The sequence below is a fragment of the Onychomys torridus genome, chromosome 7, assembly GCF_903995425.1.
Source record: "Onychomys torridus chromosome 7, mOncTor1.1, whole genome shotgun sequence".
In the NCBI taxonomy this organism is placed as follows: domain Eukaryota; kingdom Metazoa; phylum Chordata; class Mammalia; order Rodentia; family Cricetidae; genus Onychomys; species Onychomys torridus.
In genome coordinates this window covers 10694684-10722281 of record NC_050449.1, presented here as the reverse complement: position 1 = coordinate 10722281, position 27598 = coordinate 10694684, and the positions used below count along the sequence as shown (strand labels likewise).

At 48.2% G+C, this 27598-nt stretch overlaps 1 protein-coding gene across 1 annotated transcript in view; it reads left to right on the top strand.

The window, feature by feature from the left end:
* Panx1 (pannexin 1) overlaps positions 1-22511 on the top strand; it is a 36605-nt gene extending 14094 nt beyond the window's left edge. The window contains exons 2-5 of the mRNA XM_036193279.1: positions 3543-3682; positions 17294-17514; positions 19087-19745; positions 20825-22511. Coding sequence (XP_036049172.1) covers positions 3543-3682; positions 17294-17514; positions 19087-19745; positions 20825-20904 — 1100 coding nt within the window. The 3' untranslated portion in view covers positions 20905-22511. The remainder of the gene's footprint in view (positions 1-3542; positions 3683-17293; positions 17515-19086; positions 19746-20824) is intronic.
* Positions 22512-27598: the final 5087 nt, after the last annotated feature.

Below are 27598 nucleotides of genomic sequence, written 5' to 3'. Positions count from 1 at the left end.
CCTAACAGCCTTGTCCATTTTCATGAGCGTTTGGACAGATGATCCCAAGCAGGTAGCTTACCAGCAAATTTAAGAGAACCTGGGGACGACTCATCCCACTTGTCCATCGCTGCTGCACACTTATGTCTTGGTAGGCAATGGTGCAGGAGGCATTAGCAAGGTCACACTGTTGCAGGAAGTGTGGGAAGTCCCATGCACCCCAACACTCTGGTTTATAAAATGCAAGATCCTGAGTTTAATGGGATCAGGGGAACCTAGGAATGGCTTACCCATTCCAACTCACACTTGACACCCTCACTTGATGGCAGGAATTGCCCTACTATAAAACACAATGTCTGGTGACTTCAGGACAATCTCTCCCAAGCCTTGCTGTGAAGTTCTTTCTTGATGTCTGGGTGTCAAGTCACCTGATGAAGAAGCAGAGGTGCTCAAGGCCTTTACCATGCACCCCATCACCACCTCCAAAGTCACCCTCTTGGCACTGCAGACTTCTCTCCTTTTCTTAATACAAGTGTGTAGGTCATCCCTTCCCCAGGGGCTGGTGACCCCTGGAGGCCTGTTACATTCTAGGGCATAGGGGGGCCCTTCTCACTCTCTCTGCCCCCTTTCCATAAAGTAGAAGAGACTTTAAAGCTTTAAAGTAGTCTTTAAAGCAATGCAGGAAAAGTCAGCCCATCGCTTCCTGGCACTCACAGAGCAACCAGTGAGAACCAGGCACTACGGTAACCACTTGGCTGCCTCTTTCTCTCTCTTCCCAATAACAATGTGCTGTAGCACGAATCTTAAAAAGTTCTTATTAATAAAAATGAACTTGGAGCTGGGTATTGGGGTGAATGCTGGAAGACCAGAGAAGCAGAACAAGCTGCAGCTTCCTCACCTCAGCAGTTCCTCAGCTGATCCTGTTTCCTCAGACTGGAAGCTTCTGTGTCCTCATCTCAGTTGAACTGTGCTACTCTAAAGCCAGAAAGTTTAACCAGCCTAGTTCCTGGTTTTCACATCTTATATACCTTTGTGCTTTCTGCCCTTACTTCTTGGGATTAAAGGTGTGAGTCACCATGCCTGGTTGTTTCCAGTGTGCTTTGAACTCACAGAGACCCAGATGGATCTCTGCCTCCCAAGTGATAGGATTAAAGGTGTGTGTGCCACCATTTTCTGTCCTCTATATCTAGCGGCTATTCTGTTCTCTAACCCCAGATAAGTTTATTAGGGTAACAATATTTTGGGGAACCACCACAATGTGCAGTGTTGATGTTAATGTCATCCTCATTAGAGACCCAGGCTTAGAAGGTTAAGTGAGTCACCAGCAATGGGTCACCCAACAAAGTGACAGGGTGAGGTTTAAATATAGCTGCAGAGCCCAGGCACCCAAGGCCCCTCACCCTGTGTGGGATGTGAGCGAGAGCTTGCCTCATCTGTGGGGGGACTAGAGAGAAAAGGGGGAGGCAAGGGGAACCAGACAGCAGCTGGTTTATGCCTGTGATGCATCCCCAATCCAATAAACACTTGATGGGGACAAGGGAGTGAGCTAGACCAGGGACTCAGCTCAGCTGGACCCCAAGGCCACATGAGTTGAGTGAGTACTGCTCAGAGTCCAGCACACATGACAGCTGTGTTTGCAGAGCAATGCGTTTCTCATTTTGCTATGGACAAAGCCTCATCCCACAGTCCCTTCCTAGAGGAAACATTCACAGTAACCCCTGGGTGGGACCTGGGTCTTCTCTCCTCGTCCCCACACAGCCCTGTCTCCTGCTGGGAGACTTGTGGTCTTGGGCACTTGCCTTCTAAACCGTTTAGACAGCCATTTGGTTTATGCTGTTTTTCTTTTGCCTAGTCGTCTATGACCAATGTCCCATCAGACGTCTCTTTCTTGGGACAAAGAAGTCCTTTTTCCTAGGGCCTGGGGAGAAAGCTCACTGGGGAAAGCACATGTTGCATAAGGATGAGAGTCTGCCTTTGATCCCCAGAATCCACATAAGAAGCCAGGCATGGTACATTGTATTCCCAGTGCTGGGGAGGCAGAGGCCAGTGTCAGATCCTGGGCCTCGCTGGCCAGTAAGCCTAGCATAATCTGTGAGCCCCAGTTCCCAGTGAAGGTAGATGGTGCCTGAGGAGGAATATTCAAGGTTGACCTCTGACCTCCACATGCATGTGTGCACCCACATTGACTCACCCTTGTAGCATGCTCACCCATGGGATGCCCTTCTCCTTAGACCTCCTAAACTCAGCGTTTCTGTCCATGATGACTAGCTTTTTCCTGTTCTCTGTTCTTTTTATGATTGCTTGATTGCTTTCTAGAGTTTTCTCCCATCTGAGACAAAGCTGCTGTCAGGGCCAGTGTCAGTGAGATGTACCTCCACGGTGCTCAGTTTTAGTATGTGCTGGGGTGTATCCTACTTCCATCCCCTCCTCTGCCTTGGTGCTCCACAACCTAGATCAAGCTTCTTAAACATTTCCCACTTGTGGCCATTAGGAGGACCCAGGTGTGTAGGTATGTAAATAGATGCATAAATCAAGTATTTACTCATAAACTACATTAACATCATTCTTGTGTCTGTGTGTCTGTGTGTAATTTTACCACTTATTAAAGATGGCAGTAAATTGTATACTAATGGGATGGATGTGCTTGTTGCCTTAATTCAACCCAGATATGTGCTGATTTGATCCTTATGTGTGCACAGTGATAGCAGGACAATGCTTAGTCTGTTCTCCGTATTTAGCCATGACGCTCACACGAGAGTAGAAAGCCTTGTATGCATGGTCAAAACACTGCAGTTCCTAACTTCCAGTTTGCTTTGTAGAGCTGTGATAAACACCATGACCAGAAGCAACTTGAAGGAGAGGGTTCGTTGGATTTTCTTCCACATCACAGTCCATCACTGAAGGAAGTCAGGGCCAGAACCTGGAAGCGGGAACTGAAGCAGAGGCCGTGGAGGAATGCTTCTTACTGGCTTCTCCCGCCATCTTCAGTTACTTCTTACATATGACCCAGGCCCCTTGCCCGGGGTTGGCGCCTCCCACAGTGGACTGGGTCTTCCCATATCATTGAGAAAATGCCCCACAGACATGCCCAGAGGCCAGTCTGTTTGAAGTAATTCCTCAACAGGCCTTCTTCTTCCTACATGACTCTAGCTTGTGTCAAGCTGACAAAAAGCTAACTAGTATGATGACACAGTCTTAGCTGAGAGCTGAGGTGCTTCAGGCAGCGTTCAGGGCTCTGTGTGGTGCTGAGTGTGCACTGTGCGTTCAGAACTCAGGCTGCTAGGAAAGCGTGCGCACTACATGGATGAGCACTTCCAGAAAGTCTTGCGTTTGTTACCTGTTGGAGTTTGAGTTTTGGGTCATTGCATATTCAGAAACCTTTACTGTCAAAGGTTTTTGATGCCCATATTCAGTTGGTGTGTAATGTTGTGACTCAGTACAGGAAGCTTTGACTTGGACGGCACTTAAGATCCCGGAGCCAGTGGGGGTGGGGGCGGGGGCAGGGTGGGGGCGGAGTGTAGGACCAGCTTCATTCATTTGGAACTATCTGCTTCTCTTCCCAGGTACCCAGATAAGCTGCTTCTCCCCAAGTTCTTTCTCCTGGCGACAGGCTGCCTTCGTGGATTCCTACTGCTGGGCGGCCGTACAGCAGAAGAGTTCCCTGCAGAGCGAGTCCGGAAACCTCCCCCTGTGGCTGCACAAGGTAATGAGATAGGTCACGCCTGCTGTACTTGCTTTACAGATACGGAAGTGGAGGCCTGGAAAGGCTGTGCCCCCCACAGCCATGTCAGCGTGTGTGGTCAGCATACTGGGGAACCTCAGCAGCGACTTCATCAGACGTCTCTGTGGAGCAGACAAGAAATAGATGCTCTTTGAATTATAGCTTTTTAGTGACAGGCATCTTGTACATCATTGTTTCCTTTGTGTCATTAGGTTCCCTGCAGAATGTCTGGCCCACAGTGGGCCCTCAGTACCTTTTGAACATCCAAATAAACAGAGCTGGGATTTGAAAACTGGCCAGAGCCTTGTTTGTGACACCTGGGGTCACTTAGAAAAAGTGCAGACTAACATATACTGGAGTTGCTTCTGGCCCTTGTGTTGCTGGAGCACCCAGAAGCCTGGCCATGAGTCCTGGGTGCATAGCCCTTGATGGGTTTCTGGTGAGTGCGTGTACTAAACGGAAGGAGAAATACTACACAAGAGGCATTCTTAACCAGGCTGTTCAGATTAGAGAGAAGGGGTACAGGGCAGGGCATTGCTGGATGGGAGTAGACAGAGATCGGAGAGTAAGAAACTGCAGCTGGAGCCAGCAAGTGTGGGCAGAAGAACTCTTACACTTTCAGTCTTCTCTGGCAGTGGAGATGTGACTTCCGTGAGTGATTATGTGACACCTTGGGTCTTCTCTGTGAGTGATGATGTGACACCTCGGGTCTTTTCTGTGAATGATGATGAGACATCTCAGGTCTTATACAAGTGATGGTGGACACTTTGGGTCTTCTCTATGAGTGATGATGTGACACCTTGGGTCTTCTGTAAGTGATGGTGGACACTTTGGGTCTTCTCTATGAGTGATGATGTGACACCTTGGGTCTTCTGTAAGTGACGGTGTGACATCTTGGGTCTTCAGTAAGTGATGGTGTGACATCTTGGGTCTTCTCTATGAGTGATGATGTGACACCTTGGGTCTTCTGTAAGTGATGATGTGACATCTTGGGTCTTCTGTAAGTGATGATGTGACATCTTGGGTCTTCTGTAAGTGACGGTGTGACATCTTGGGCCTTCTGTAAGTGATGATGTGACATCTTGGGTCTTCTGTAAGTGACGGTGTGACATCTTGGGTCTTCTCTGTGAGTGATGATGTGACACCTTGGGTCTTCTCTATGAGTGATGATGTGACACCTTGGGTCTTCTCTGTGAGTGATGATGTGACACCTTGGGTCTTCTCTGTAAGTGATGATGTGACACCTTGGGTCTTCTCTAAGTGATGGTGTGACATCTTGGGTCTTCTGTAAGTGATGATGTGACATCTTGGGTCTTCTGTAAGTGACAGTGTGACATCTTGGGTCTTCTGTAAGTGACGATGTGACATCTTGGGTCTTTTCTGTGAGTGATGATGTGACACCTCAGTTCTTCTTTGTGAGTGATGATGGATACTTTGATTTGCAGCATGAGTGCTGGGTGGTCCTTTGTCAGTTTTGTATGATTTATATATCACATTGTAAGAGACCTTTAGCACAAGTGGGCACACTTGCAGAGGATAAGAACCTTTGTTTGTAAATCTCATTCCATGCTGCTATAGTTAAGTCCATGTTAAAATGTCATTGTGGAAAAACCAAGTTGTATAGTCTCTGGGTTAGCATTGGCTAAACCTTAGGTTGTAGCTGGTATTGCATAAGGCAAGAGTTGGCAGGTGTGGTAGCCACTGTGGGACTGCTGGAGCAAGAAGATTCCAGATGTTTTTCACATGAAATACTAAAGGAACCTTGAGAGATGAGGCCCAGGACCATAGACTAGTCTGGAGCTGTACAAACAGAACACAGGTCTGCAGACTCCTGGCTCTGTGTTCCAAGTCAAGGAAATGGTGTGGGTGGCTACCTGGTGGGATGAGTCACTGATGTAGGTGGAAGTTTTCCTGTGTCCCGCCCAGTCCTGCAGCCGCTCGGTCCCAAGTAAACACACAGAAGCTTGTATTAATTACAAACTTATGGCCTACGGCTCAGGCTCATTACTAACCAGCTCTTACAACTTAATTTAACCCATTCCTATTAATCTATGTTTTGCCATGTGGCTTCATGGCATTCCTGTTCTCTCACATCTTGCTTCTCCTGGTGGTGGCTCACAGCCTCTCCCTCGACCCTGCCTTTCTCCTTTTTCTATCCATCTTGGATCTCCCACCTGGCTCCATTCTGCCCTGCCATAGGCCAGTGCAGCTTTATTTATTAGCCAGTGGCAACAACACATATTCACAGCATACAGAAAAATATTCCACAGCACTTCCCCTTTTCTGTCTAATCAAAAAGGAAGGTTTTTAACTTTAACATAGTAAAATTACATATAACAAAACAGTTATCAAGCAAGAATTACAGTTACAATATTTAGCCTATTTGTATTCGGCAAATTAAAAAAAATACTCTTATCATTTATCCTATTTTTGTGAGTCTAAAATTTCATATCTAATTTACCTTTTATTGTAACCAAGGAAAAATATAATTACAACTATCTAGTCTTCAGCTCCATCAAAGACACCCAGAAAGGGTGTTGAGAGACAGTGTGTTTATTTGGACTCATGGTTCTGCACACCTGAACAGCTCTTGCCAGGCTCACAGGTCTGGGGGCAGATGGGAAGTCAAACCTGCCTGGCTAACACTCAGGCTCAGTTGGATCTTTCTTTGGGAAAAGGGGTCCCTCCATGGGGTTAGAGTCCTGCTCTGAACACTTCAGTACCAGGAGAGTGAGCTGGCTTGGGCATTGACGATGGGTTCAGGTTACCTGCCTTCATGGTGAAGCCGAGTCCTCCCTGAAGGAAGGGGACATCTCCAGAGCCTCAGACGTGTGCTCTGCCCTTTCCATGCAGGGGGTTTGGCATTCAGCAGACATACCACAGATTCAGGGAAACTCCAAGGAAAGTCGCAAACAGAAACAGGCCCATGGGAGGACCTGATCAGAAACCCATCAGCACTTATTTGCAGTGGACTCAGAGAATTGAGATGTACGGAGGATGTCACAGGGAACTAGAAGAATCAATTGTGATTTTCAAGCTGCAGACAGTGACACAGAATTCCTTCTAGCTGATGTTGCTCTCGGGCCCTCCATATGCTAGGGTGTGTGCTTGGCGGCAGTGGTCCACAGATGGTGTGTCAGACTCTCAGAGTTCACTGGTGTGAAATGAACATGGGAGGGAATAATTAGAAAACGAGACAGAGGAGGGAAAGTGTGGTTTTCTAGAAACCCAGGGGCAGGCTTGCAGAGGGATTTAGGAGCTCTGCTGCTGGGGTGGAGCTAGTCCTGCTGTTCCTTAATCCTTGGTGCTCCTGGCCGCAGGGAGTCAGTGGAGAAGTGGCAGCCAGGTTACCATGGGTGAAGAGTGAGTGTGTGGGGAAGAAATGATGCTGATGCTTAAACAAAGTCCTTTTTTTCCGAGAATCTGCTTTCCTTGTGGGCGGAGGGAACAAGGTGGGTGGGGACGGGAAGGAAGGCCTCGTGTCCAGGAAGACTGTGTATGTGAGAGTCCTTCTCAGGAGGAGGAGTGAAAGGCTGGGGAAGAGCCTGGACATGCTTACCCAACAAGCAGGGAGGCTCTGCCAAGGGCAGCAGCTCTCTTGCCACCCCAGGAGAGCCTGAATAGCAGATATTTACATCAGGGTTCATAACAGTAGCAAAATCACAGTTAGGAAGCAGCAACAAAATAATGTTATGGTTGGGGTCACCACATGGGAGGAACTGTATTAAAGGGTTGTAGGATTAGGGAGGTAGAAAACCACTGGCCTTGGAAGTCTGGAAGTGAAGCATGCCTGGGCAGTGTAGGGGTGAAGCATGCCTGGGGAGTGTAGGGATGAAGCATGCCTGGGGAGTGTAGGGGTGAAGCATGCCTGGGGAGTGTAGGGGTGAAACATGACTGGGGAGTGTAGGGGTGAAGGACTACTTGGGGAGTGTAGGGGTAAAGCCATGCCCCTGGAGATGCTTGTCCTGACGTGGAACAGGTGGTCCTGTAGTCTAGCATGGAGACAAGGTGATAGAGAGGAGTGGCTGATCTGTGTCTGCCAAACAGGCATTGGAGCAGTGGGAGCCACTGTATGGTCCTGGGCAGAGTGCTGGGTTCTCAGAGTTGGTCCTCAGCCGTGGTGGGAGGAGAGACTGGGAGAGCCAGGCACAGAGTGGGCTCTGGTCAGCAGGAGGGGAGGTAGGAAGGGCCACTAGCCAGGCACAGAAGGAGAGTTTAGGTTGGGAAGGAGGAAGCGGTGTGGGGAGAGCCTGGGAGGAGAGGCAGGGAGACCACTAGTCAGGCTCAGGGAAGGTTCTGTCAGGACAGAAGAGGAGGGAAGCAGGTGTTTCTGAGAAGGAAGAGTGCAGAGAGCAAACAGGACTTGCTGTCATGCGCCTATTACAAGGTGGCACCATATGGTCACGTAAGGGGCTGTAGAGAAGCCTGCGCCAGGGACCAGCAAACTCTCTGGTCAGCCAGACAGTGAAGTCACACAGTCTGTTGAATCTACCCCAGGGTGACAGGCAGTGTGCTCAGGATCAGTCATGTTGGTGGTAGCAGTTAATCAGCCCCGGCGTAGCATGCCTGGTGATACAGGGGGAGGGCATTCCAGGTGTCTGAGGAGCTGGGGCCAAAAAGATGTGATCACTGGACGTAGGAGGCTGAGGGAGGATCAGAGCCGGGGTGTGGCCCGGGATTGGCATGGGGTACAGGAAATATGAGAAGAAGAAGTGGGCGGCTCTGCTCAGCTCCTTACCAGAGCTGCTCTGTGGCCCCCAGGCCGTAAGTAGATGGAAGAAACAGTTCACGGTGCATTGGTGTCTACCAGGAATTCGGTGTGGAAGCTGGCAGACCGAACTCCTCTAGGGTGGGTGTAGAAGGGATGGGTCTGTTTTAATTCCTTTCTGTTGCTGTGGTAAACGCTGACCAAAGCAGCATGGGGAGGAGAGGATTGATTTGGCTCACACTTCCAGATTGTAACCTGCCACCAAAGGAACTGAGGGTAGGAACTTAAGGCCGGAGCCCTGAAGGGACACTGCTCTTGGCTTGCTCTCTGGCTCAGGCTCAAGCTTAGCTAGCTTTCTTTAGTTTTATTTATTTTTATTTTTTTGGTTTTTCGAGACAGGGTTTCTCTGTAGCTTTGGAACCTGTCCTGGACTAGCTCTGTAGACCAGGCTGGCCTGGAACTCAGAGATCCACCTGCCCTCTGCCTCCCGAGGGCTGGAATTACAGGCGTGTGCCACCACCGCCCGGCTAGCTTTCTTATACAACCTTGGACCACCTGCCCAGGGAGTGGTGCTGTCCAAAATAGGCTGGTTCCTCACACAATCCTTAACAATCGTGACAGTCCCCTGAAAACATGCCCACAAGCCGATCTAGGCTCCGTGGTTCCCCATTCAAGTCTCCCCCATCAGATGACTGTCGACTGGGCCAAGCTGACAATTAAAGGCTAGCTAGGACAGAATCTAAGGGACATCGAGCATGGAGAGTTGGGGGCTTAAGAGGAACCCACAGAAGTCAGAGCTGAGTGGAGAGACAAACAGGTGGATTGTAGGAGGAAAGAGCAGGTTGTCCTGTAAGAGCAGCTCGTCAGTATAGTAGCCTGTGCCAGATGTTGCTAGGGGTATGCTGGGGACTGAGACCAAGATGAACTACATGGGTATGCTGTCTCGGGTTGGATTGTGTTCCCTAAAAGATCATGTTGCTGTCTTCACCCTGTGTACCTTAGATATGACTTCATTTGAACAGATCTGCTGTAGTTATAGTCAGTGACTTAGGAGACGACATCCTGGGGTCGAGTGGACCTCTCACAGGAGAAAACTTGGACATAGGTATGCATAGAGGGGAGAGAGTGCCGGAACATGTGTGGGGAAGGTGGCCTGTAACCCAGGCCAAGGGTGCTAGGAGGGGCAAGGCAGGAGCTCCCGGACCCTTGGTGGGAACACCTTGGCCTCCAGAGCTGTCAGAGAAGACTCGCCTTGCCAGGCCGCTCGGCGTGTGGGACTGGATTGCAATAGCCCTGGAATCCAAGCCAAGGTTTTGGACTGAAGAGATGGATTCGTGGTTTAGAGGGCCTTAGCTTGGCTCCCACATCAGGCAGCTCCTGACTGCCTCTAACTCCAGTTCCAGGGGATCTGACCCCATCTTTGGCCTTCACAAGCACCCACACATGCCTAGTATACACACTCTCACACACATAATTAAAAATAACATCTGATATAGATAAAAGAAATCAAGATTTTCTCTAACTGGGAAAGTAGCCCATGCCAGATGGGAATAAAGATGTGGCTTTTTTAGTTGGGCACAGATGTGGTAATCATAGATCCTGTATTCCCACAATGAATGTTTTTCAGTTTTTCACCTTTTAAAAATAAAATACAGAAATGTAGTTAACATAAGCCGGGCAGTGGTGGCACACACCCTTAATCCTAGTACTGGAGAGACAGAGCCAGGTGGATCTCTGTGAGTTCGAGGCCAGCCTGGTCTACATAGCTAGTTCCAGGACAGCCAGGGCTACACAGAGAAACCCTGTCTGAAAAACAAACAAACAAAAAAACAGAATGGAAGAAAGGAAGAAATGTAGCTACCATAAAACTTTTTTAAACAGTAAACATATTTTTTAAACAGTGGTGCAGTTTACACACTAAATAACACTTCAACAGGATAATTTGACAGAGTTTTAAACAAGAAAAAAATGGGGAAATTTTCAGGTTACAAAACCCCTTGCCCAGAACATTCTTTTTCAGATCTCTTTTTGTAAGTGGCTCACTGTGGCAGATTTGTCCAGTGAGGAAGAGGTAGGGAAGGAGGTTGCGTGTATGTCCTGTGGCTTCTCCAGGTGCGTGCTCAGGGACTAGAGTTTATTGAACATGTCTCAGTTCAATACCAGCCAAACCAGGAGACTCACATCCCCAAAAGACATTTCTTCAGTGTAATGTTTATGTGACTGTCCCTGTGGACTGGCGTCATCAGTGGTACAACTGTCCCTGCTGGCGAGACTTGTCTCTCATCCCTTCCACCATCCTCTCCTACTTCAGTCACTGCTGATGGCTTCCCATGGCACTAAGAGCTGGGAATTTTGGCAGGCCACGAGTGCATCCAGGAGACCAGCAGGGGGCGCTCTAAGACTGTTTGAACTCTCATTGTTCTCTTCACTCCCGTCCAGAACGTCCGTCAGCAAAGATTAGTGAGGTTTCTCTTTGAAACAGAGCCCTTAAAAGAAAAAAACAATAAGAACAAAGAGTACTTAACAAAATGGGTAAGATACTTCTCTAAAGTGGAGTCACAGAGACCTAGTTGGAGGATTTGCATGAAGCCTCTGGTATTACCTGAAATATATGCAAACAAGGGGTCAGAGCCCCACCCACAAGCTACGGTGGAACTTTTAACGTTGGAGTTAATGCCAGGAATGTAGTTTTTCTCAGAATTCTGCAAGAGTCTGATGCTGCTGGCCGACTTAAAGCCCTGACCCGGCACCACCGATTTAGACTGGTGTTCCTGCACATCACTGGGCACATGTTGTCATTGTGGGCCTGTAATTCTGTCTGTTTCAGTTTCTGTTCTGTTGCTATGATACCTTGACAGAAAGCAACTTATGGGAGAAGTGGCTTATGCCAGCATACACTTCCAGCTTATAGTCCATCACTGTGGGAAAGTCAAGTCCACAGGACTCGACACAGCTGACCACATCCCATCCACAGTCAAGAACAGAGAGGAAAGAGTACATGTATGCTCATTGCTTTCTTGTGCCCAGCTCCACTGTTAAGCAGCTTAGGACCACCTCCCATCCCCACCTAGGGAATGGTGCTTCTCACAGTGAGCTAGGTTTGCCCACACCAGTTAACTTGAGGCAGTCTCCCACACCCATGCCCACAGGCCAACTGTAGATGGTCACTCATTAAGACTTTCTTCCTAGATGATTCTAGAACAGTGGTTCTCAACCTTCCTAATGCTGTGACCCTTTAATACAGTTCTTCATGTTCTTCAAACCCCCAACCATAAAATTATTTTCATTGCTACCTCATAATTAATTTTGCTACTGTTATGAATCGTAATGTAAGTATCAGATATGCAGAATATCTGATATGTGACCCCTGTGAAAGGGTCATGTAGGCGGAGTTTTCCTGTCCCACTAGCCCACTCCCAAATTACAGACACATAGGCTTAATATTAATTGTAAATGCTCAGCCAATAGCTCAGGCTTGTTAATAGCTAACTCTCACATTTAAATTAACCCAAATCTTATCTATTCTTTGCCACGTGACTTGGTACCTTTTCTCAGTACAGCATGTTCATGTTGCTTCTCTCTGCATCTGCTGGCAACTCCTCTGCTCCACCCTTCTTTCTCCCGGCATCTCAGTTTGGCTTTCCTGCCTAACCTTATCCTGTTCAGCTACTGGCCAGTCAGCTTCTTTATTAAACCAATCTGAGTGACAAATCTTCACAGTGTACACAAGGATTATTCCACAGCAGGGTTTCAGCCCCCCTCCCAAAGGGGTTGTGACCCACAAGTTGAGAACCACTATTCTAGGTCATGTCAGATTGATAAAGCTAGCAATCACAGAGACACTAGCAGCTTCGGGAATAATAGTGAAGTCACTGGTCTGAGGACCACACCACTCTTCAAAAAGCAGAATTCAGGTCAGGTTGGCAAACTGTGATGCCACATGTTCTCAAGTCACACCCAGCCTCTCTTCTGAAAATAACGTTTTAAACCAATAATGGATGCCTTTGCCTATTAATCCACACTGTTCTCACAGTCCTGCGGCCGAAGGAAATGGCTCAGCAAGAACAATGTGGCTCCCAGGTCTTGGCACTTCACGGAAACCTGGGTCTGGTCTACAGTGCTGAAGTGCTCTCAGAGTGTGTGGTTCCACGCAGAGCTTTACCCTGGGCATGTGCCTCTGGTTCTCCTGGCTCAGTCCTTTCCTCCCCCATGCAGACACTTAACTCCCTGTGCTCTCCAGGACTAAGTGATACCCACCCTCAGATGCCACCCGCCATGCACACTTAACTCCCTGTGCTCTCCAGGTGTTTTGTCTACCTCCTACTTTCTGACCTTCCTGTCTCTTCCAATATTCATTCTCTGCCTGACCCTGCAGTGTTACAGGAACCCCTGGGTCCCATCTCTAGCTGCCCTCGTTCTCTGGGGTCGTGATGCTGTTGTTCTCTTGGCTTCAGCTGTCTGTGTGCTGTCAGGTCCTGAAGCACAAGCCAGACCCCTCCCTTGCTCTCAGCTGTCACGGCACCAAGGTCTTGACTAGAGGCACCTCATGCCAGTCTCTCAATTTAGAACTGCCTCCCACGTCCCTCCCTCTTCTCTGTGTGTGGTCCCTCCTGTGTTTCTGTCAGCGGCCAGTGCCAGCACTCAGCCCCCTGCACAGGCCACAGGCCTGCCATAGCCCTCAGGTTTTCTGCCTTCCCGTCTCACATGAGTGCCCTCTCTCTGTGCAGCTGTCTAAAGTCCCATTGCTTCTGCCTTTGCTGCAGTGGCCACCGGCCTGGCCACCTCTGCATGTTCTCGGGACTGCTTTGCTGTCTTGCAAGGCATTTTTGATCCTGCTGTCTGCCAGTGGTCTCCGGCTATGTGCTGTGTGGGAATCGGGGGCCTTTATAGTTCAGTTACTAGCTAACTAGGGCGTTCCCTAGAGCCTCTGTGCCAACCGCCACAGACCAGAACAAACTCCACAGCAGGGGTTTAGTCTCTGGTCAATCCTTAGACCTCAGGGGAAGTACCTCAGAAGGTAGACATGGCTCTCCAATCTCTGCCTTCATTTACACCGGACTCCTTCCTGCGGCCTCTTCCTGCCGTTAGCCTTTGGCTTGGGTCCTACTCTCTGTCTCTGTCACTGTGACTGTATTCCTGAGCTCTTTCACACTCAAGGGCTCTTGGTTTTTTGTTTGTTTGTTTGTTTGTTTGTTTGTTTTTGCCCTCAAGTATGTTTGTGCACCACCAACATGCCTGGCTCCCAGAAGAGTGTCAGAGCCCCTGGAACTGGAGTTACAGACAGTTGTGAACCACCATGTGGGTGCTGGGAATCAGACCTGGGTCCTCTTAACCACTGAGCCACCTTTCCAGCCCTGGGTCTTGGATTTTCAAGGGATTCTGTTCACCATCTGTCAACCATCTGATCTCAACTCCTTTCTCCTTCCTTGTTTGTGGGCTTGTTATTCATGTTGGTGGTGTGTATGTTGTTACGTTATTTATGTTGGGTAGGTGGGAACTCAACAGACATCTAGAAAGCTTCCAGGCAGAGGAAAACAGATGCTCAGAGGACCACAGAGGAGGATAACTGTGGCCCTAGTCTAGCACGGTCGTATTTCTTTTCGTTTGCTCTTTCTTTTTCTTAGTTGCTTCACAGCATAGTAAGCTGTAGGACCTGCCTCTCTTATAAAGGTTCCGACCTCTTTCTTTAGGGCCTTTTCTGTTTTTTTTTTTCTGTGCTAATTACCTACACTGCTGCTTTGCTGTGTTTTGATTGCTAATTGTTGGGCCCTGTGACCTCCTGGGCAGCGTGCACCCTGCCACTGCCCGGCCCAGAGCAGATGCTAGAAATGGATCGGAGTCCACATCCCATCCCCTTAAATCCTGTAAGACAAGTGGCACATCCCTTGGGGAGCATTGTTTAGCTGCTTGCATGGATTTGCCTTAGATGAAGGAAGTTAGACCATGGAGGGAGGTTGTTCTGGGTCCCCTCAGGCTCCTCCCACACAGAGGTCATGTGACCCCAACCCCTTCCAGGAACAGCACAGATTTGAAAGCAAACAGGCGAGAGTAGCAGGTAGAGTGGACACTTGGTTCTCTGGGAGGGTCTCACTGTCTGGGAGAGCACAGTGCCAACCAAGTGGGACGTTGTACCAAGGGGTGCAGTCAGAGCTTTGAGTGACATGCACCCCAGACCTAGTGCGGAGCAGGCAGCACTGGCAACAGAACTTCCCCTCATGCAGACACCCCCCGCGAGTCTCCATATTCTTACTCTAGCAAAAGGATTGTAAATGCTATAATTTAACTAACACTTTTTAAATTCATATTTCAGTTGAATCGATTTGACTGCCATGTTGAAGACATGCAGAATGGTCCCTTTGTTTTTGATGAGCATGGGAGAGTGTAAGTCTAGGGAAAACCAACAAACAAGACATTTCTGTACACTGCTGCACAGGCAGCCAGGGCACAAGGAAATTCAGGAAACTGCAAATGCTCTCCATGTAGCACCCTTAAACATTCGATTTTCTAATTACAGTGAGTGTGCTCTTCTACCCATGGGGCTACATGCCACACTCCTTGGGTGTGTTTGACAGATTGTACACTTGTTACATTAGGGGACAGTCCAAGGTAAATGCTGTCATTCAAATAACCCCCAAATGAGCATGACCCATAAAAATATTTTACAAGCCCAAGTTAGAAATAGTTCCACTGCCTGTGGTTCCCAGAGGAAGTGCTTGGACGTCCTAGTGTTGGGAACGGCATGGCTGCCAGGTTCATTTTCGGAATAGACAGGGACTAGAGTAGACAAAGACAGAGTAAACATCGGGAACTGGAAACTAAATCAGCCGCAGTGTGGGTCAGCAATGCCCAACCTGCAAGGTGTGCCATTGTGTGTAGGCTCTTTGCGGGTCAGGCTAACATTGAAGGACCTGGTCCTGTGCAAATCCCAAAGTACAGCCTCATGGAGGCTGCTGCAGAATTTGGATCCATTTGGGTTTCCTTCTCTGTTTCTGTTACATCAGGGATTCCAGGAAGGGCTCATGGGAGCTTTGGGATGCTTGTGAATGGACAATTGTCCTATTCCTCCTTCGCTTCTACTAGAGTTAACGTTGAAAATTATATGTAGGACACACGAGCAAGGGCTTTGTCACCATTGAAGAAATTCTGTCTGGATTAATGCGGTTCCCTCATGTCCACTTCAGAGCTGTAGTAGCTCATAGACTATCCACTGGGCCCTATTTCAGGGTTAATAATAGAGAAGCACATGTAAATTGACTTTTCCATATTTTGATAACTGCATCAGCCTACCCATTTCCTTTGTGAACCTGCATGTGTTGCTTCATGCCTTTAAAACAAATGGAGCAAACAAACAAAAACCAAGGCATTTTGACAAAACTACGAGAACTGTGGAGCCACAACAGCTGGAGAGGTGATGGGTGCCTTGGGACTGGGTCTTAGAACAGGAAAAGAGGACAGCTGTGTTAAAACTAGTGGGGTCCGAACCAAAGCCTGGGGATTTTACTTCGTAGTCATGTGCCAGTTGACGTATGTGCTGTGGACATGTAAGCATCCCCATGGGGGGCTGGCAGGGTTCCAGGGATGCCGATAGTGCCTTTGCAGCACCAGTGTCCCACGGCAGGCACAGGCCTAGCACAGGTTCTGTGCTCTTAGATATGTTCAAGGAGAGGCTATGTGTCCAGTTAGAATGACCAGTGTGGGGCTGGAACAATGTAATGCTGTGTAGAGTCGTAGCCTGGGGTCACGTTCTAACTGGGTCACTTGCGAGCTTTGGGACCTTAGATCAGAAACCACTCCAGGCTTCCCCTGCCTCTCCTCACAGGCCTGTGGGGCATCGGAAGGACCAACAGGAGGAAGCCCTGTCCTTAGTTTTCCGGGGATCTCTGGTGCGTATGACAGGCCAGGCGTCTTGTTTAGCTTCATCTTCATGACACCTGTATCATGTGACCACTTCAGAGAGGGAAACTGAGGGTCAGAGGCTCTGTGACCTCATGGCCCAAACCACAAGGCCGCGCTTCAGTGGAGCCCAGTGCTGCGGTCTTCCTGAGCTTCTAATTGGACTGAGTTCCAGGTCACCCTTCACTCTCCGGACATCAGAGTCCCCCTCCTCCTTGTCTGTGAGTCCACCAGTCCTGGTTGCCTCTCTGGGGTTCTGTACCGGGGTTCTGTACCGGGGTTCTGTACCGGGGTGAGGCTTTGTCTGTTCCAGTTGGGAAGCTCCTTCCCCCCACACCCTGCAGGTTTTAGGTGCTTATTCTAGCTGCTTTACAGATAGTTACTGGACCACTGACTCCAGAGGTTTCCATGATGTTTCTTTGGCATTTTCCCAGACTCCAAAGAAGTAAAAGCAAAACAAAAACTAAAGCTTTAAACCAGAACAAATAAAAGGTAAAACAAAAACAACAACAAAACCCAGCAAAGGTCACTGTGACATTTACCTGTTTCGTAATTGTGGTTCTGTTGAGGAATCACTCTACAAGACAGGGGAATGAACTTCCTCCTCCTCCTCCTCCTCCTCCTCCTCCTCCTCCTCCTCCTCCTCCTCTTCATCTTCTTTCTTTTTCCTCCTCCTCCTTTTCTTCCCCTTCCCCTCCTTCCCCTTCTCCTCTTCTCAGAAGGCACGACTGTTCGTCTCAATGTAGTCACTAGTTCCGTCAAATTAATGTCTGTTGATTGAAAAAGGGTCACCTGTGGGTTAGATCCTGAAACAAGCAGTGATCAACACACAGCAAGCTGGTGTCCATGAGTGACATGGGGATGCTCATGTGTCCCCGGAAGGAGGACGGGAGCAGCTGCTGGCCAAGTCAGGACAGCTTCCCAGCAAGCTGATGGCAGCTTCTTGCAGCTCTGAACGCGTGTGCTAACCGTGACCGCCTCTTGCTCTCTAGTTCTTCCCGTACATCCTGCTGCTCTTTGCCATACTCCTGTACCTGCCCACCCTGTTCTGGCGCTTCTCAGCAGCTCCCCATCTCTGCTCGGACCTGAAGTTTATCATGGAAGAACTTGACAAAGTCTACAACCGTGCCATCAAGGCTGCCAAGAGTGCTCGGGACTTGGACCTGAGAGATGGACCTGGACTGCCAGGAGGCAATGAGAATGTGGGGCAAAGGTAACAGCTCAGAGAGCTGCCCATAGCTACCCTAGGATAAGTTTCCTGCCCTTTCTCCTGCCAGGCTGGCCCACAGTGCTGATTGCCAAGAGTGGGAAGGGGTAGGGGACATCAACTGACAGGGGACAACCCCAAGCCCCAGCCTCACTGTCCTCGGGTCAGTGTTCCTTTCCCTGTCCAGTCTCAGCCTTTGAAAAGCAGTTCTCACAGGGGTGACAGATCAAAGTCTCACATGTAGCTCGCTTGCTTTGATGCCTATAATGGAAAAGCCAGAGGATTCTGAGGCAGCCAAGCATATAGAAAGGATGAGAGAAGCGGACCAGTAGGTGGAGGCCCTGCCTTCTCACGTTCTTCCTCTGGCTCTGCGTTGCGTGTGACGACCAGAACGGCAGTAGCTGTCTTGTTTCAGAGACTACCTGCTATATTCCTGTTGCAGCATCTCTATTGCCATGATAAAATACCACGACCAATAGCAGCTCACGGGGAAGGATTTATTTTAGCTAAGGGTTCAACATGACGATCCATTATTGAAAGAAATCAGGATGAAAACTCAAGCACGCAGGAACTGATTGATGCATACGCCATGGGGGAGTGCTGCTTACTGGCTTGCTCTTGATGGGTGGCTCAGCCTGCTTCCTTCCAGCACCCAGAACTGCCAGCCCAGGGGTGGCCCTGCCTGCAATGACCTGGGCCCTCCCACATCAACAAGAAAGCGCAGCACAGGCTTGTCCACAGCCCCTCTGGTACGGGCCGTTTCTCAGTTGAGGGTCCCTCTTTTGAGAGATGACTCTAGCTGGTGTCACGTTGACATAAAACTGGCCAGCACAATTCCAGACTGTTTGAGTGCAGCATTATTAATTCACTGCATTTGTCTGCCCCTTTTTCTACCCCCTGGTAGATAAACACGGTCATGTAGTCTCTTGTGGGAGAGCCAGGGACCCAGACAATGCCATTTGGGTCCCCTGAGTATCCCCAACCCTCCCTAGTAGAAGCATATGTGTTCTAGTGGGGCTTAAAATTTCTATATTATGCATGCTTAGTTTGAAATTGTGGTTTATAAACCAACAATAATAAGCCAGCCATTATTCTGGATCTGATAAATTAATTTAACAGACATTGAGCCTTGGGTACTAGGCATTGCCCTAAAAATTGTTAAGTATTAACTCACATTTAATCAACCAGATTGTCTTTAAAATATTAGAAGGGGGCCTGGAGAGATAACTCAGAGGTTAAGGGCACTTACTGCTCTTTCAGAGGGCCTGAGTGTGGTTCCCAGCATCCACATGTTGGCTTACAATTGTCTATAACTCCAGTTCCAGGCATCTAACACCCTCTTCTGGCTCCCAAGGGCACTGTACACATGCAGACAAAGTACTCAGATAAAAAATTTAAATGTTTAAAATATCAAAAGGAAAAAGAGGTTTTAAGCATGGTTTTATTCCCTAGTACAGGAGTGGACTTATAGTCAATGTGTTTGAAGTTTTCAGTGTGACAGTGTTGAACATGCCCCTGCCTTTGTCATTTGATGAGACTGGCAGGGGTCTCAGTTAGATTTGTTTGTTTGTTTTTCAGTCTGTGGGAGATATCTGAAAGCCACTTCAAGTACCCAATCGTGGAGCAGTACTTGAAGACGAAGAAGAACTCTAATCATTTAATCGTGAAGTACATTGGCTGCCGACTGGTGACATTTGTAGTCATCCTGCTGGCGTGTGTCTACTTGAGCTATTACTTCAGCCTCTCCTCACTCTCCGACGAGTTTCTGTGCAGCATCAAATCGGGTGTCCTGAGAAATGATAGCACCATTCCTGATCACTTCCAGTGCAAGCTCATCGCTGTTGGCATCTTCCAGCTGCTCAGCTTCATCAACCTCATAGTGTATGCTCTGCTGGCTCCTGTGGTCATCTACACGCTGTTCGTCCCGTTCCGGCAGAAGACAGATGTTCTCAAAGTATACGAAATCCTGCCGACCTTTGATGTTCTACATTTCAAATCTGAAGGCTACAATGACTTGAGCCTCTACAACCTCTTTCTAGAAGAGAACATAAGTGAGCTCAAATCATACAAGTGTCTTAAGGTGCTGGAGAACATTAAAAGCAACGGGCAGGGCATCGACCCCATGCTGCTGCTGACCAACCTAGGCATGATCAAGATGGACGTCATTGATGGAAAAACTCCCATGTCCTCAGAGATCAAGGGAGAGGACCAGAGGAGCCGGCCAGGGGAGTTTAAAGGTATGGTTGGCTCTCTGGACAGGCACACCTTTGCAGCAGTCTGGGCTGTCTTTACCCTGCCCGTCACTTGAACCCCTGCCCCAGTGCTGTCCTGGGGGAGAGTGTAGGAACCCAAGTTTCCAAACAAGGATGGATCTGTGCTTCTCCCTCTGTCTCCCTCTCTGCTCTCTGGTTGTTCTGTGTCCTGTTCTCATGCTCCGCCTCTGTTTCTAGCACGCTTCTTGTTGTCTCTGTCTTGTTTTCCTGTCTGTACCTCCCATCTCTTTGTCCTTCTCTTTAGTATCTGTTACTTGTTCTTTGACAAATTTGCACGTTTACAGTATATCTTGATATCATATCCAGCTTCTCCCAGTATACCCGCTCCCCCTTCTACCCTTTCTTTCTTTTTTTAATGACCCACTGAGTCCAGTTAGTGCTGCCTGCAAAGGATGTTGATGATCGTGATGGGTGTGTCTGTGCAGGTGACCAGAGCTGCAGTGAGTTCATGAGCACCAAGCACATCATGTCCAGATGCCCACATTTTGTCCCCCATCCCCTTTGCTCTTAATTTTCTTTCCTCTTTGTGGACATTCCCTGAGCTCTGATTTAGGGGCTGGGGGTCAGTATCGATGTCTCAGTTAGGACTGAGCACTCTGCAGTCATGTCACCTACTCTCAGCACCTGTTAGGAGTCTCTGCATTGATGCTGTCCACTGCAGAAGGAAGGGCCTCTGGTCAGGACTGAGGGCCACACTGACCTGTGGGTGGAACCATACATATTTAGAAGGGAGTCTGACAACATGTCATTTAGCTTCTCTAGAACCTAGGGCCTCCTGCGCTATGGGCTTTGGATCATGTTTACTATACAGGTGTGGATGCCCTCCTCAGGAGCAGGCCTCATATAACCCAGAGAGTGGTTGGCTACTCCCAAAGCCACCATTTGACTTTAAAAGAGGGAGTGTATTGGCTCCTTGCCTTGACCTAACTTCACACTAGGCAGCAGACATGGTAAAACAGTGTGTGAGAACTCATTCTCACAGCTGGGTAACACAAGTGCTTCTGCTAGTCCTCCTTTCTAAATAGTGGTTTTAATTTTAACAGATTTGGACCTGAGCAGTGACACTACAGCAAACAATGGAGAGAAGAATTCTCGACAGAGACTTCTGAATTCATCTTGCTAATGGTTTCCTTCTTGAATTCAAGTCCGTGGCTCCTGTAGCTGTTGGGTCTGTGGCTCGTTTGCAGTAAATGTTTTTGGTAGTGATATGGTGTGTGTCTTACCAGTCCCGAATCGACATAATGGCCAGTAGTGTCACAGAAGAATTGCTTAGGAATGTCCCGCAGACAAAATGTGGAAATGAGTAAGTGGGCTTTGTCTGAAGTCCTCATTAAAGGGCTATTAAGAGCACAGAGCCTTCTAAAGCCTCGGAGAAACGCTAGTTTGGACTGATGGTGTTGGGAGACCTGGAGCTTCCAGAGAGCAAGCACTTTGGGGGATGTCTTATTTTATGAGGTGATAATAAACATGCCAGGATATAATTGAACAATGCCCTCTGTGTGCCCTCACTAAGGAAAGTGTTCACTGGCCTACCAGCGGGGTTGGCCTGTGTGTAGAAGCACCTTCAATGGGTGTGACCTGGTGTGGGCTCTTGTACTTGCGCACTCTCCTGTCGCTAGCCAGCCTCAGCTACCTGCTGTCCTCCCACCGCTGCTCACTGCCCTGTGCCCTCTGCAGGGACGCGGGCCAAGAACGCAGCTAAGGAAGCAGAGTTGTCGTGTGTCCGCTCACGCCGTGCTGACTCTGGGAAGAAAGGCTTCAGAAATAGCCTCGTGGGAAATCTGAATTTAGAGGTCATTGATAGATGTCCTCAAGACACCTGAGACAGGAGAACAGCATTTTACTGAAGCACATTGACAGAACACAGGGAGGGGCGCTTTGCCCAGTGGGAGCCGAACATGGAGCAGACCCGAGAGTGACCTTTGCCATGCGTTTGGAGACAGATTGTTTATGTTTGAGCACAACTTCCTAAATTGCAGATTAACTTATAGAATTGAGTTCATTTGAGAAGAACATCCTCGCATTGGTAAGAATTACAAAATAGATTATACACATGGGTAGTTAGGAGGATATAAGCACTGCTTTGTAAACAGTTTGATTTTTTGTGACATGGTCTCGCTTTGTAGCCCATGGTCTGCCCTTGGAATTACATCACGCTTCCTCGCTCAGCCGCCTTAGTGTAGGGATCACAGGTGTGAGTCATGAGACCCAGCTTTATAAACATGCGTGCTGACTTAGAAATCGTTAACGCCTATTCACATTCTGACCATGTGAACATGCTGTCGATTCACACTTTATATAAAAGCTCTTTAGTCTGCAGACCTGCCCATTTTTAACATGTTGTTTACATGAAAGCCCTCAGGAACCGCCCAGTTTACTTTTGGCCAATCTGAGGGACAGTTGTTTACCTAATCTAATTGCTTTATGATGAAGTGAGAAGTTACTTAATTGGCTGTCTGCCTTTGGGAATGTACAGAAAAGCAGATTTTGCTTGTACTTCCATGGCGGTTTCTGAGTTGGAAAGCACATATAAATATCAGGAGTGTACTGGGTGCTGTGAATGGCACTGTTCCAGGATATGTCTTTCTGTTGTGGAGTATGACTGTGACGTGGTAACTAAGGAACTGATTTCATACATTTTTATATTGCTGTGTCAGAGACATTTCATTACAATTCTCTACAGTGTGTATGTGTGGGGTTTTTTGTTTGTTTGTTTGTTTTTTACTTTGAAATGACCTTTAAAATATTTTTCTAGGATATGGATTTTTTTCAAAAAGCATCATCTTTCTTGCAGCATAACTTGTACTTTGAGGCAGTAAAAATTATGTTTTATTTTGGGAGGTCAGGAACTCTCTGAGCTTAGCCACATGCAGTCCTTTGGTTAGAATGTGTGTTTGGGGTCCTCAGCCTCTGTTTCAGTTCATCTTCCCATGCTCACACTGAGCTACGGTAGGACCCACAGCATCCTAGGCATCACACTTGGTACTGGCTGTGACATATGAATAGGCAGGTCCTGTATTGAGGGCATCAGAGCCTAGCAACATGCAGCAAAGACATGGGTAGGTACTAAGGGACAGTAGAATTCCCACAGTAAAGACCCTTCCAGAAAGTAGAAAACCTTCGGTGGTGTCGGGAGAAGCTGTATTGTCTGGTCCCCCTGCCCATTCCCTGCCCTAAGTTGCATAGCTGGTGATTTATGGTGTCTGGTGTTTTCCTGGAGATAGACGACCAACTTCAGCTGTAAATCCTCTCTGGGCTGAAGTTCAGATAGAGCAGCACCTATGATTTTGAGTAGTTGAGCTGCAGCTGGCTTCTCTACTTCCCTTCCAGGATGTGGGGAGAAGCCCATGAGGTACGCATCTAGCTCCAAGGGGCTGGTAGACTGATGCCCAGTAGTGCACTTTGCCCTGGAGTTAACCCTCCCTCTGCTGGCTTCCTGGCTTTGAGCACTTCTCTAGAGATGAGGAGGATGCTTTTGTAAGCACCTGTCCTTTTATTACAGACATACCAGGTCCTCAGTGTCCACTGTGAGGCCACTGACCTTGTTTCGAGTCTTGGTGAACCATTGAGGTTTCCAAACCAGATCCACACAGTCGTGGGATAGCAGAAGCAGCACCGATCATTCTGGAAGCAGTGTTCTGGCACATTTGCTGTTTTCCCAAGGGGCACGCAGAGCTCTCGAGAAGCCCCCCAGCTCTGGGTGGGGGCTATTTTTAAAGTACAACAGACACGTATCTTGTAGCTTGTACTTGCTGACTAGCAAGCTGCCCACTGAGCAGGATGTGCCTTGCCCTTGAGAAAGCTGCTGCCTTCAGCCTGAGACTTGGCTGTATGTTCACTTAATTGAGTCGTATTTTCGAACTTCTGAGAGAATGCCTTATTGTTATTCACCTTCATTTTCTAGACTCAGACACAAAGTCAGAGTGAGGTGGGCAGTCTCTGGCCTGAAGTTACCGGACAACCAGCATTGATATTGTTTTCTCTAGTCAAGAGGCTAGCACCTTCCAGTTTTCTTCCCTGTTGAGGGTCTCTGGAGTGCAGGGAGGATGGGCACAACTTACAACTTATAGAACGTCACCCTGCTTCACAATGGCACTGTTAGGGGCCGAAACCCCTACTTGTTTGGTGGGTCTGTCTTGCTTGTTTGTTCGTTTGTTTATTTTGTTTGGTTTGGTTTGGTTTGGTTTTTCTAGACAGGGTTTCTCTGCATACTTTTGGTGCTTGTCCTGGATCTCGCTCTATAGACCAGGCTGGTCTTGAACTCACAGAGATCCACTTAGCTCTACCTCTGGAATACTGGGATTAAAGGCATGCACCACCACTGCCCGGCTGCATGTATGTTTTAACATGTATCCCCACCCAAGACTCCTATGGCTTTGTTCCTGTGAAGGACAGACACCTTTCAGGACACACATGCTATGCTGCCTGGTTGAATCTGCTACAAAGGTCCAGAGTTTTGATTTGCAGCTGTATCACCAACTCTTAAATCAGTGGCTAAGACACACGAGGCACTTGAGTGAGCGAGCAAGGGGAACGGTAGGAATCTTAGTTTGTTGACATCTAGGATCTGCTTTAGCAGGCATGCGGTCCTCCACAGGAAAGGGTCATGGGAAGGCTCCTTCCACTGACTACTAGAAGGAGTAGTATGGCCGACAGACAGCCTTTCCCTGGAAGCACCAGCAATGCTTAGCTTTTGATGTGGAATGAGTCATGACCACTTTCCAAGTTCAACATAAGTTCAAGGTTGTCTTGCAGTGACTAGGGAAGTGGGAGTTTTGAAGATCCTGGTCTCAGCAGTATAGAATAAACCCCTTAAAGAAGCCATGGGTTAAAATATGCCATTGCCAATTAATGGTTTGTCTTTGGGCACTGAGGTGAACGACTCCTTTGGGGTGATCATTGGCATTTTGGCCTTATTTCTCACAAGAACAAAAACCTCTTTTAAAAGATTGACAAAGAGGCTATTGTGTGAAAAGTGTAATATAATAGATGCTAATTTGTAGTTCGCTTTCCTCCTGCGTTAAATTACACAATTGTGTTTCTGGGTCTCTAGCTGTGGAGCACGTTGTCACTGAAGCTTGTAGATTTTAATCAGTGGTTGTTCTTGAGTTTCTAAAAGGTACCGAGTTTCTTGTGTCTGGAGGTACTTTTTCCCTTGCTCAGCCACAGGAGAAAACTGTGGGATCCTAGAGTGTGACAGGCATTCCCTAGAAAAACAGATATAATCAGCTCTACTTTTTAACAAGTTGGCCTTTTTAAAATGCTATAATTGCAGTTTGATCCATTCAGTACAGTGGAGTTCTATGTATAATTTAAATTTCCTGTGTGTGTGTGTGTGTGTGTGTGTGTGTGTGTGTGTGTGTGTAGGGGGGTTAGGGGGGCATTGTATCAGGGTTTCTCTGTGTAGCCAGGCTATAGAATTTCTTGGTTGTTGTTTTCATTTTTTGTTTTGTTTTGCTTTTTGAGGAAAGGTTTCTCTGTGTAGCCTTGGCTGTCCTGGAACTTACTCTGTAGACCAGGCTGGCCTCCCAACTTAGAGATCCACTTAGTTCTGCCTCCCTAGTGCTGGGATTAAACACGTGTACCATTGTGCCCGGCTAAGTTAAATTTCTAATGACTAAATTTCTCTGAAACCTTCCAAGAAAAATATGTATGTTCCTTTTGCTGTGTACTTTGGTAAAGCTGATGAGCCAGTGAAGAACGGCATGAAACATAAGTTCATCTTCAGTTTTGTTCTACAACATCCAAAAGATGATGGTGTCAGAAAACAGTCTTGTCAAGAACACATCAGAAGCTTGTCCCTCTGCTGAACTCCTCGGTGCTTCCGTGGGAGGTGTGTGGCCCCACTCTGCTGACGTTCATCTAAAGAGGCGGGGAGCTCTTAGTCAAGGCTGTTGTGTCTGTAGACAACAGCAAATGGTGCTGTAGTTCTGTGCTGTGCTGTGTCCCTAAATAAAACGTTTCTAAGTAACAGAGAGAGTTGTGGCCTTTCCTACCTTCTTTAGGAGTGCTTTCACTGAAGATGGAGCAGTGGATGGTCTTGCAATGCCTTGAGGCTCAGCCCTGTCTGGTGATGTGTGACATTCGGGAGTCTCTACAACACTTGCTCAAATCCAGCTGGCAGTATCTGAAGGAAGTCCTTGATGAAAGGCCCACAGGCTGAGGTTTATAAAGTGTGACGTTTGTGTTGTTTGGTTGAGAGCTGTTGGCATTGTGTGCAAATGGACATGAGCTGGCCTGCTCAAGAGGAGAACACATCTACAGTAGAAATTAACAGACTTCACAGTTTAATAAAGCACAGGCCTGCAAAAATCTTAGCAGAGTTCACAGCATTCTTAACCACTCTATAAATGCTTCTGGGTCCCCAGCTATTCCTCCGGGATCTGTATGTTGCATTCATTTTCTGTCGCCCCATAACAAATAAGTACATACTTAACAGCTCAGAGCACCCGTTACTTACCTTGCAGCTGTACCAGGAGTTTGGACGGAGCCTAGCCAGGCCCTCAGCTCAGGGTCCACAGGGTACAATCATTATGAGGATGACAGGTGGTGTGCTCTTGAGGCTGAACTGGAGAAACTGCTGACTATACCCTAGCTAGCTCTACCACCTGCTCATCTCTTCAGGCTTTTGACTCAGGTCCCTTCTCCAATCTGAAGTAGCAACCTGCCCCATTCCTTAATGGCCTTTCAGCCTTGGACACTTTGCTGCTGTCTCCTGTCCATTAAACAGTCAGCTCTAATATCCCCTACAGGAAGTTCCCCACGTTCCCCCTTGACCCTCCTTTGCTGATACCCGTCCCTTTTACCAGCCTGAGAAGCCCACGAGGCAGGTTGGTCCCTGCACTCCCAGCACCTAGTCCAATGCCCAGGTTCAGGGTTGCTAACCCGAACACTGAACTCTGAGATTGCTGGGTGTAGAGGGGAGCACGGATCAGAAATGAACCCTGCCCTGGGCCCGTCACTCATCTCTGCTACTCATCTGTTTTGCCCTGTTTAAGGCAGCCAGGTCCATACCCCTGATTCCTCCACATTAGTGATTGAGACCCGGACCCAGAAGCTTTCTGAAACACTCCCCACTCCCCTGCCTCAGGGTAGTATCTCCGGTTCACACTTGTGTTCACTGCCCTGCACAGCCAGTGTCATTTTCTAAGGGTTCCAGCATCCCACATCATTATTTGAGAGTGTAGCTGAATGTTCTAGTGTCTTCTGTTTCTATGACAAAAAATACTCAACAGGGAAGAAAGGGTTTATTTGGGCTTATGGGTCCAGAGGGACCGAGTCCATTGTCATGACAACAGGCAGGGGAGGTGGTGTGTCAGGAGAAGGAACCCAACTGATCACATTTCATCTGCAGATGGGAAACAGAATTGGGAGTTGGGTGAGGCTGTAAAATCTCAGAGCAACCCTGTTGTACTTCCTCCAGCAAAGATCCTCTTCCCAAAAGTTACATAACCTCCCTGAACACCACCACTGGCCGGGACCACGTGTTCAGAACCATGAGCCTACGGGGGACAGCTCTCTTCAAACCACAAGCAGGCGCGTCCCCAGTCGGAAGTGCTGTTACAGTAAGAAAGGGGCACCGTGCTCAGTCTGCATCCATCCATCCAGGCGCATCTGTGATAGCCCTCCTGCCACCCAGGATCTGAGAGGAAAGGCAGGAGATGCTGGGCTGGCAGCTGCTGACCTGGGCCCCCAGCCCTGGGCTCTTCTCAGTGAAACTGAGTTATAACAGCTAAACTGTAGAACTGAGAAATATTCAACTTACACCCTCAGATAACAGTCATGTTCTGGCAGCCCCTTCATGAAAGCAAAACAGA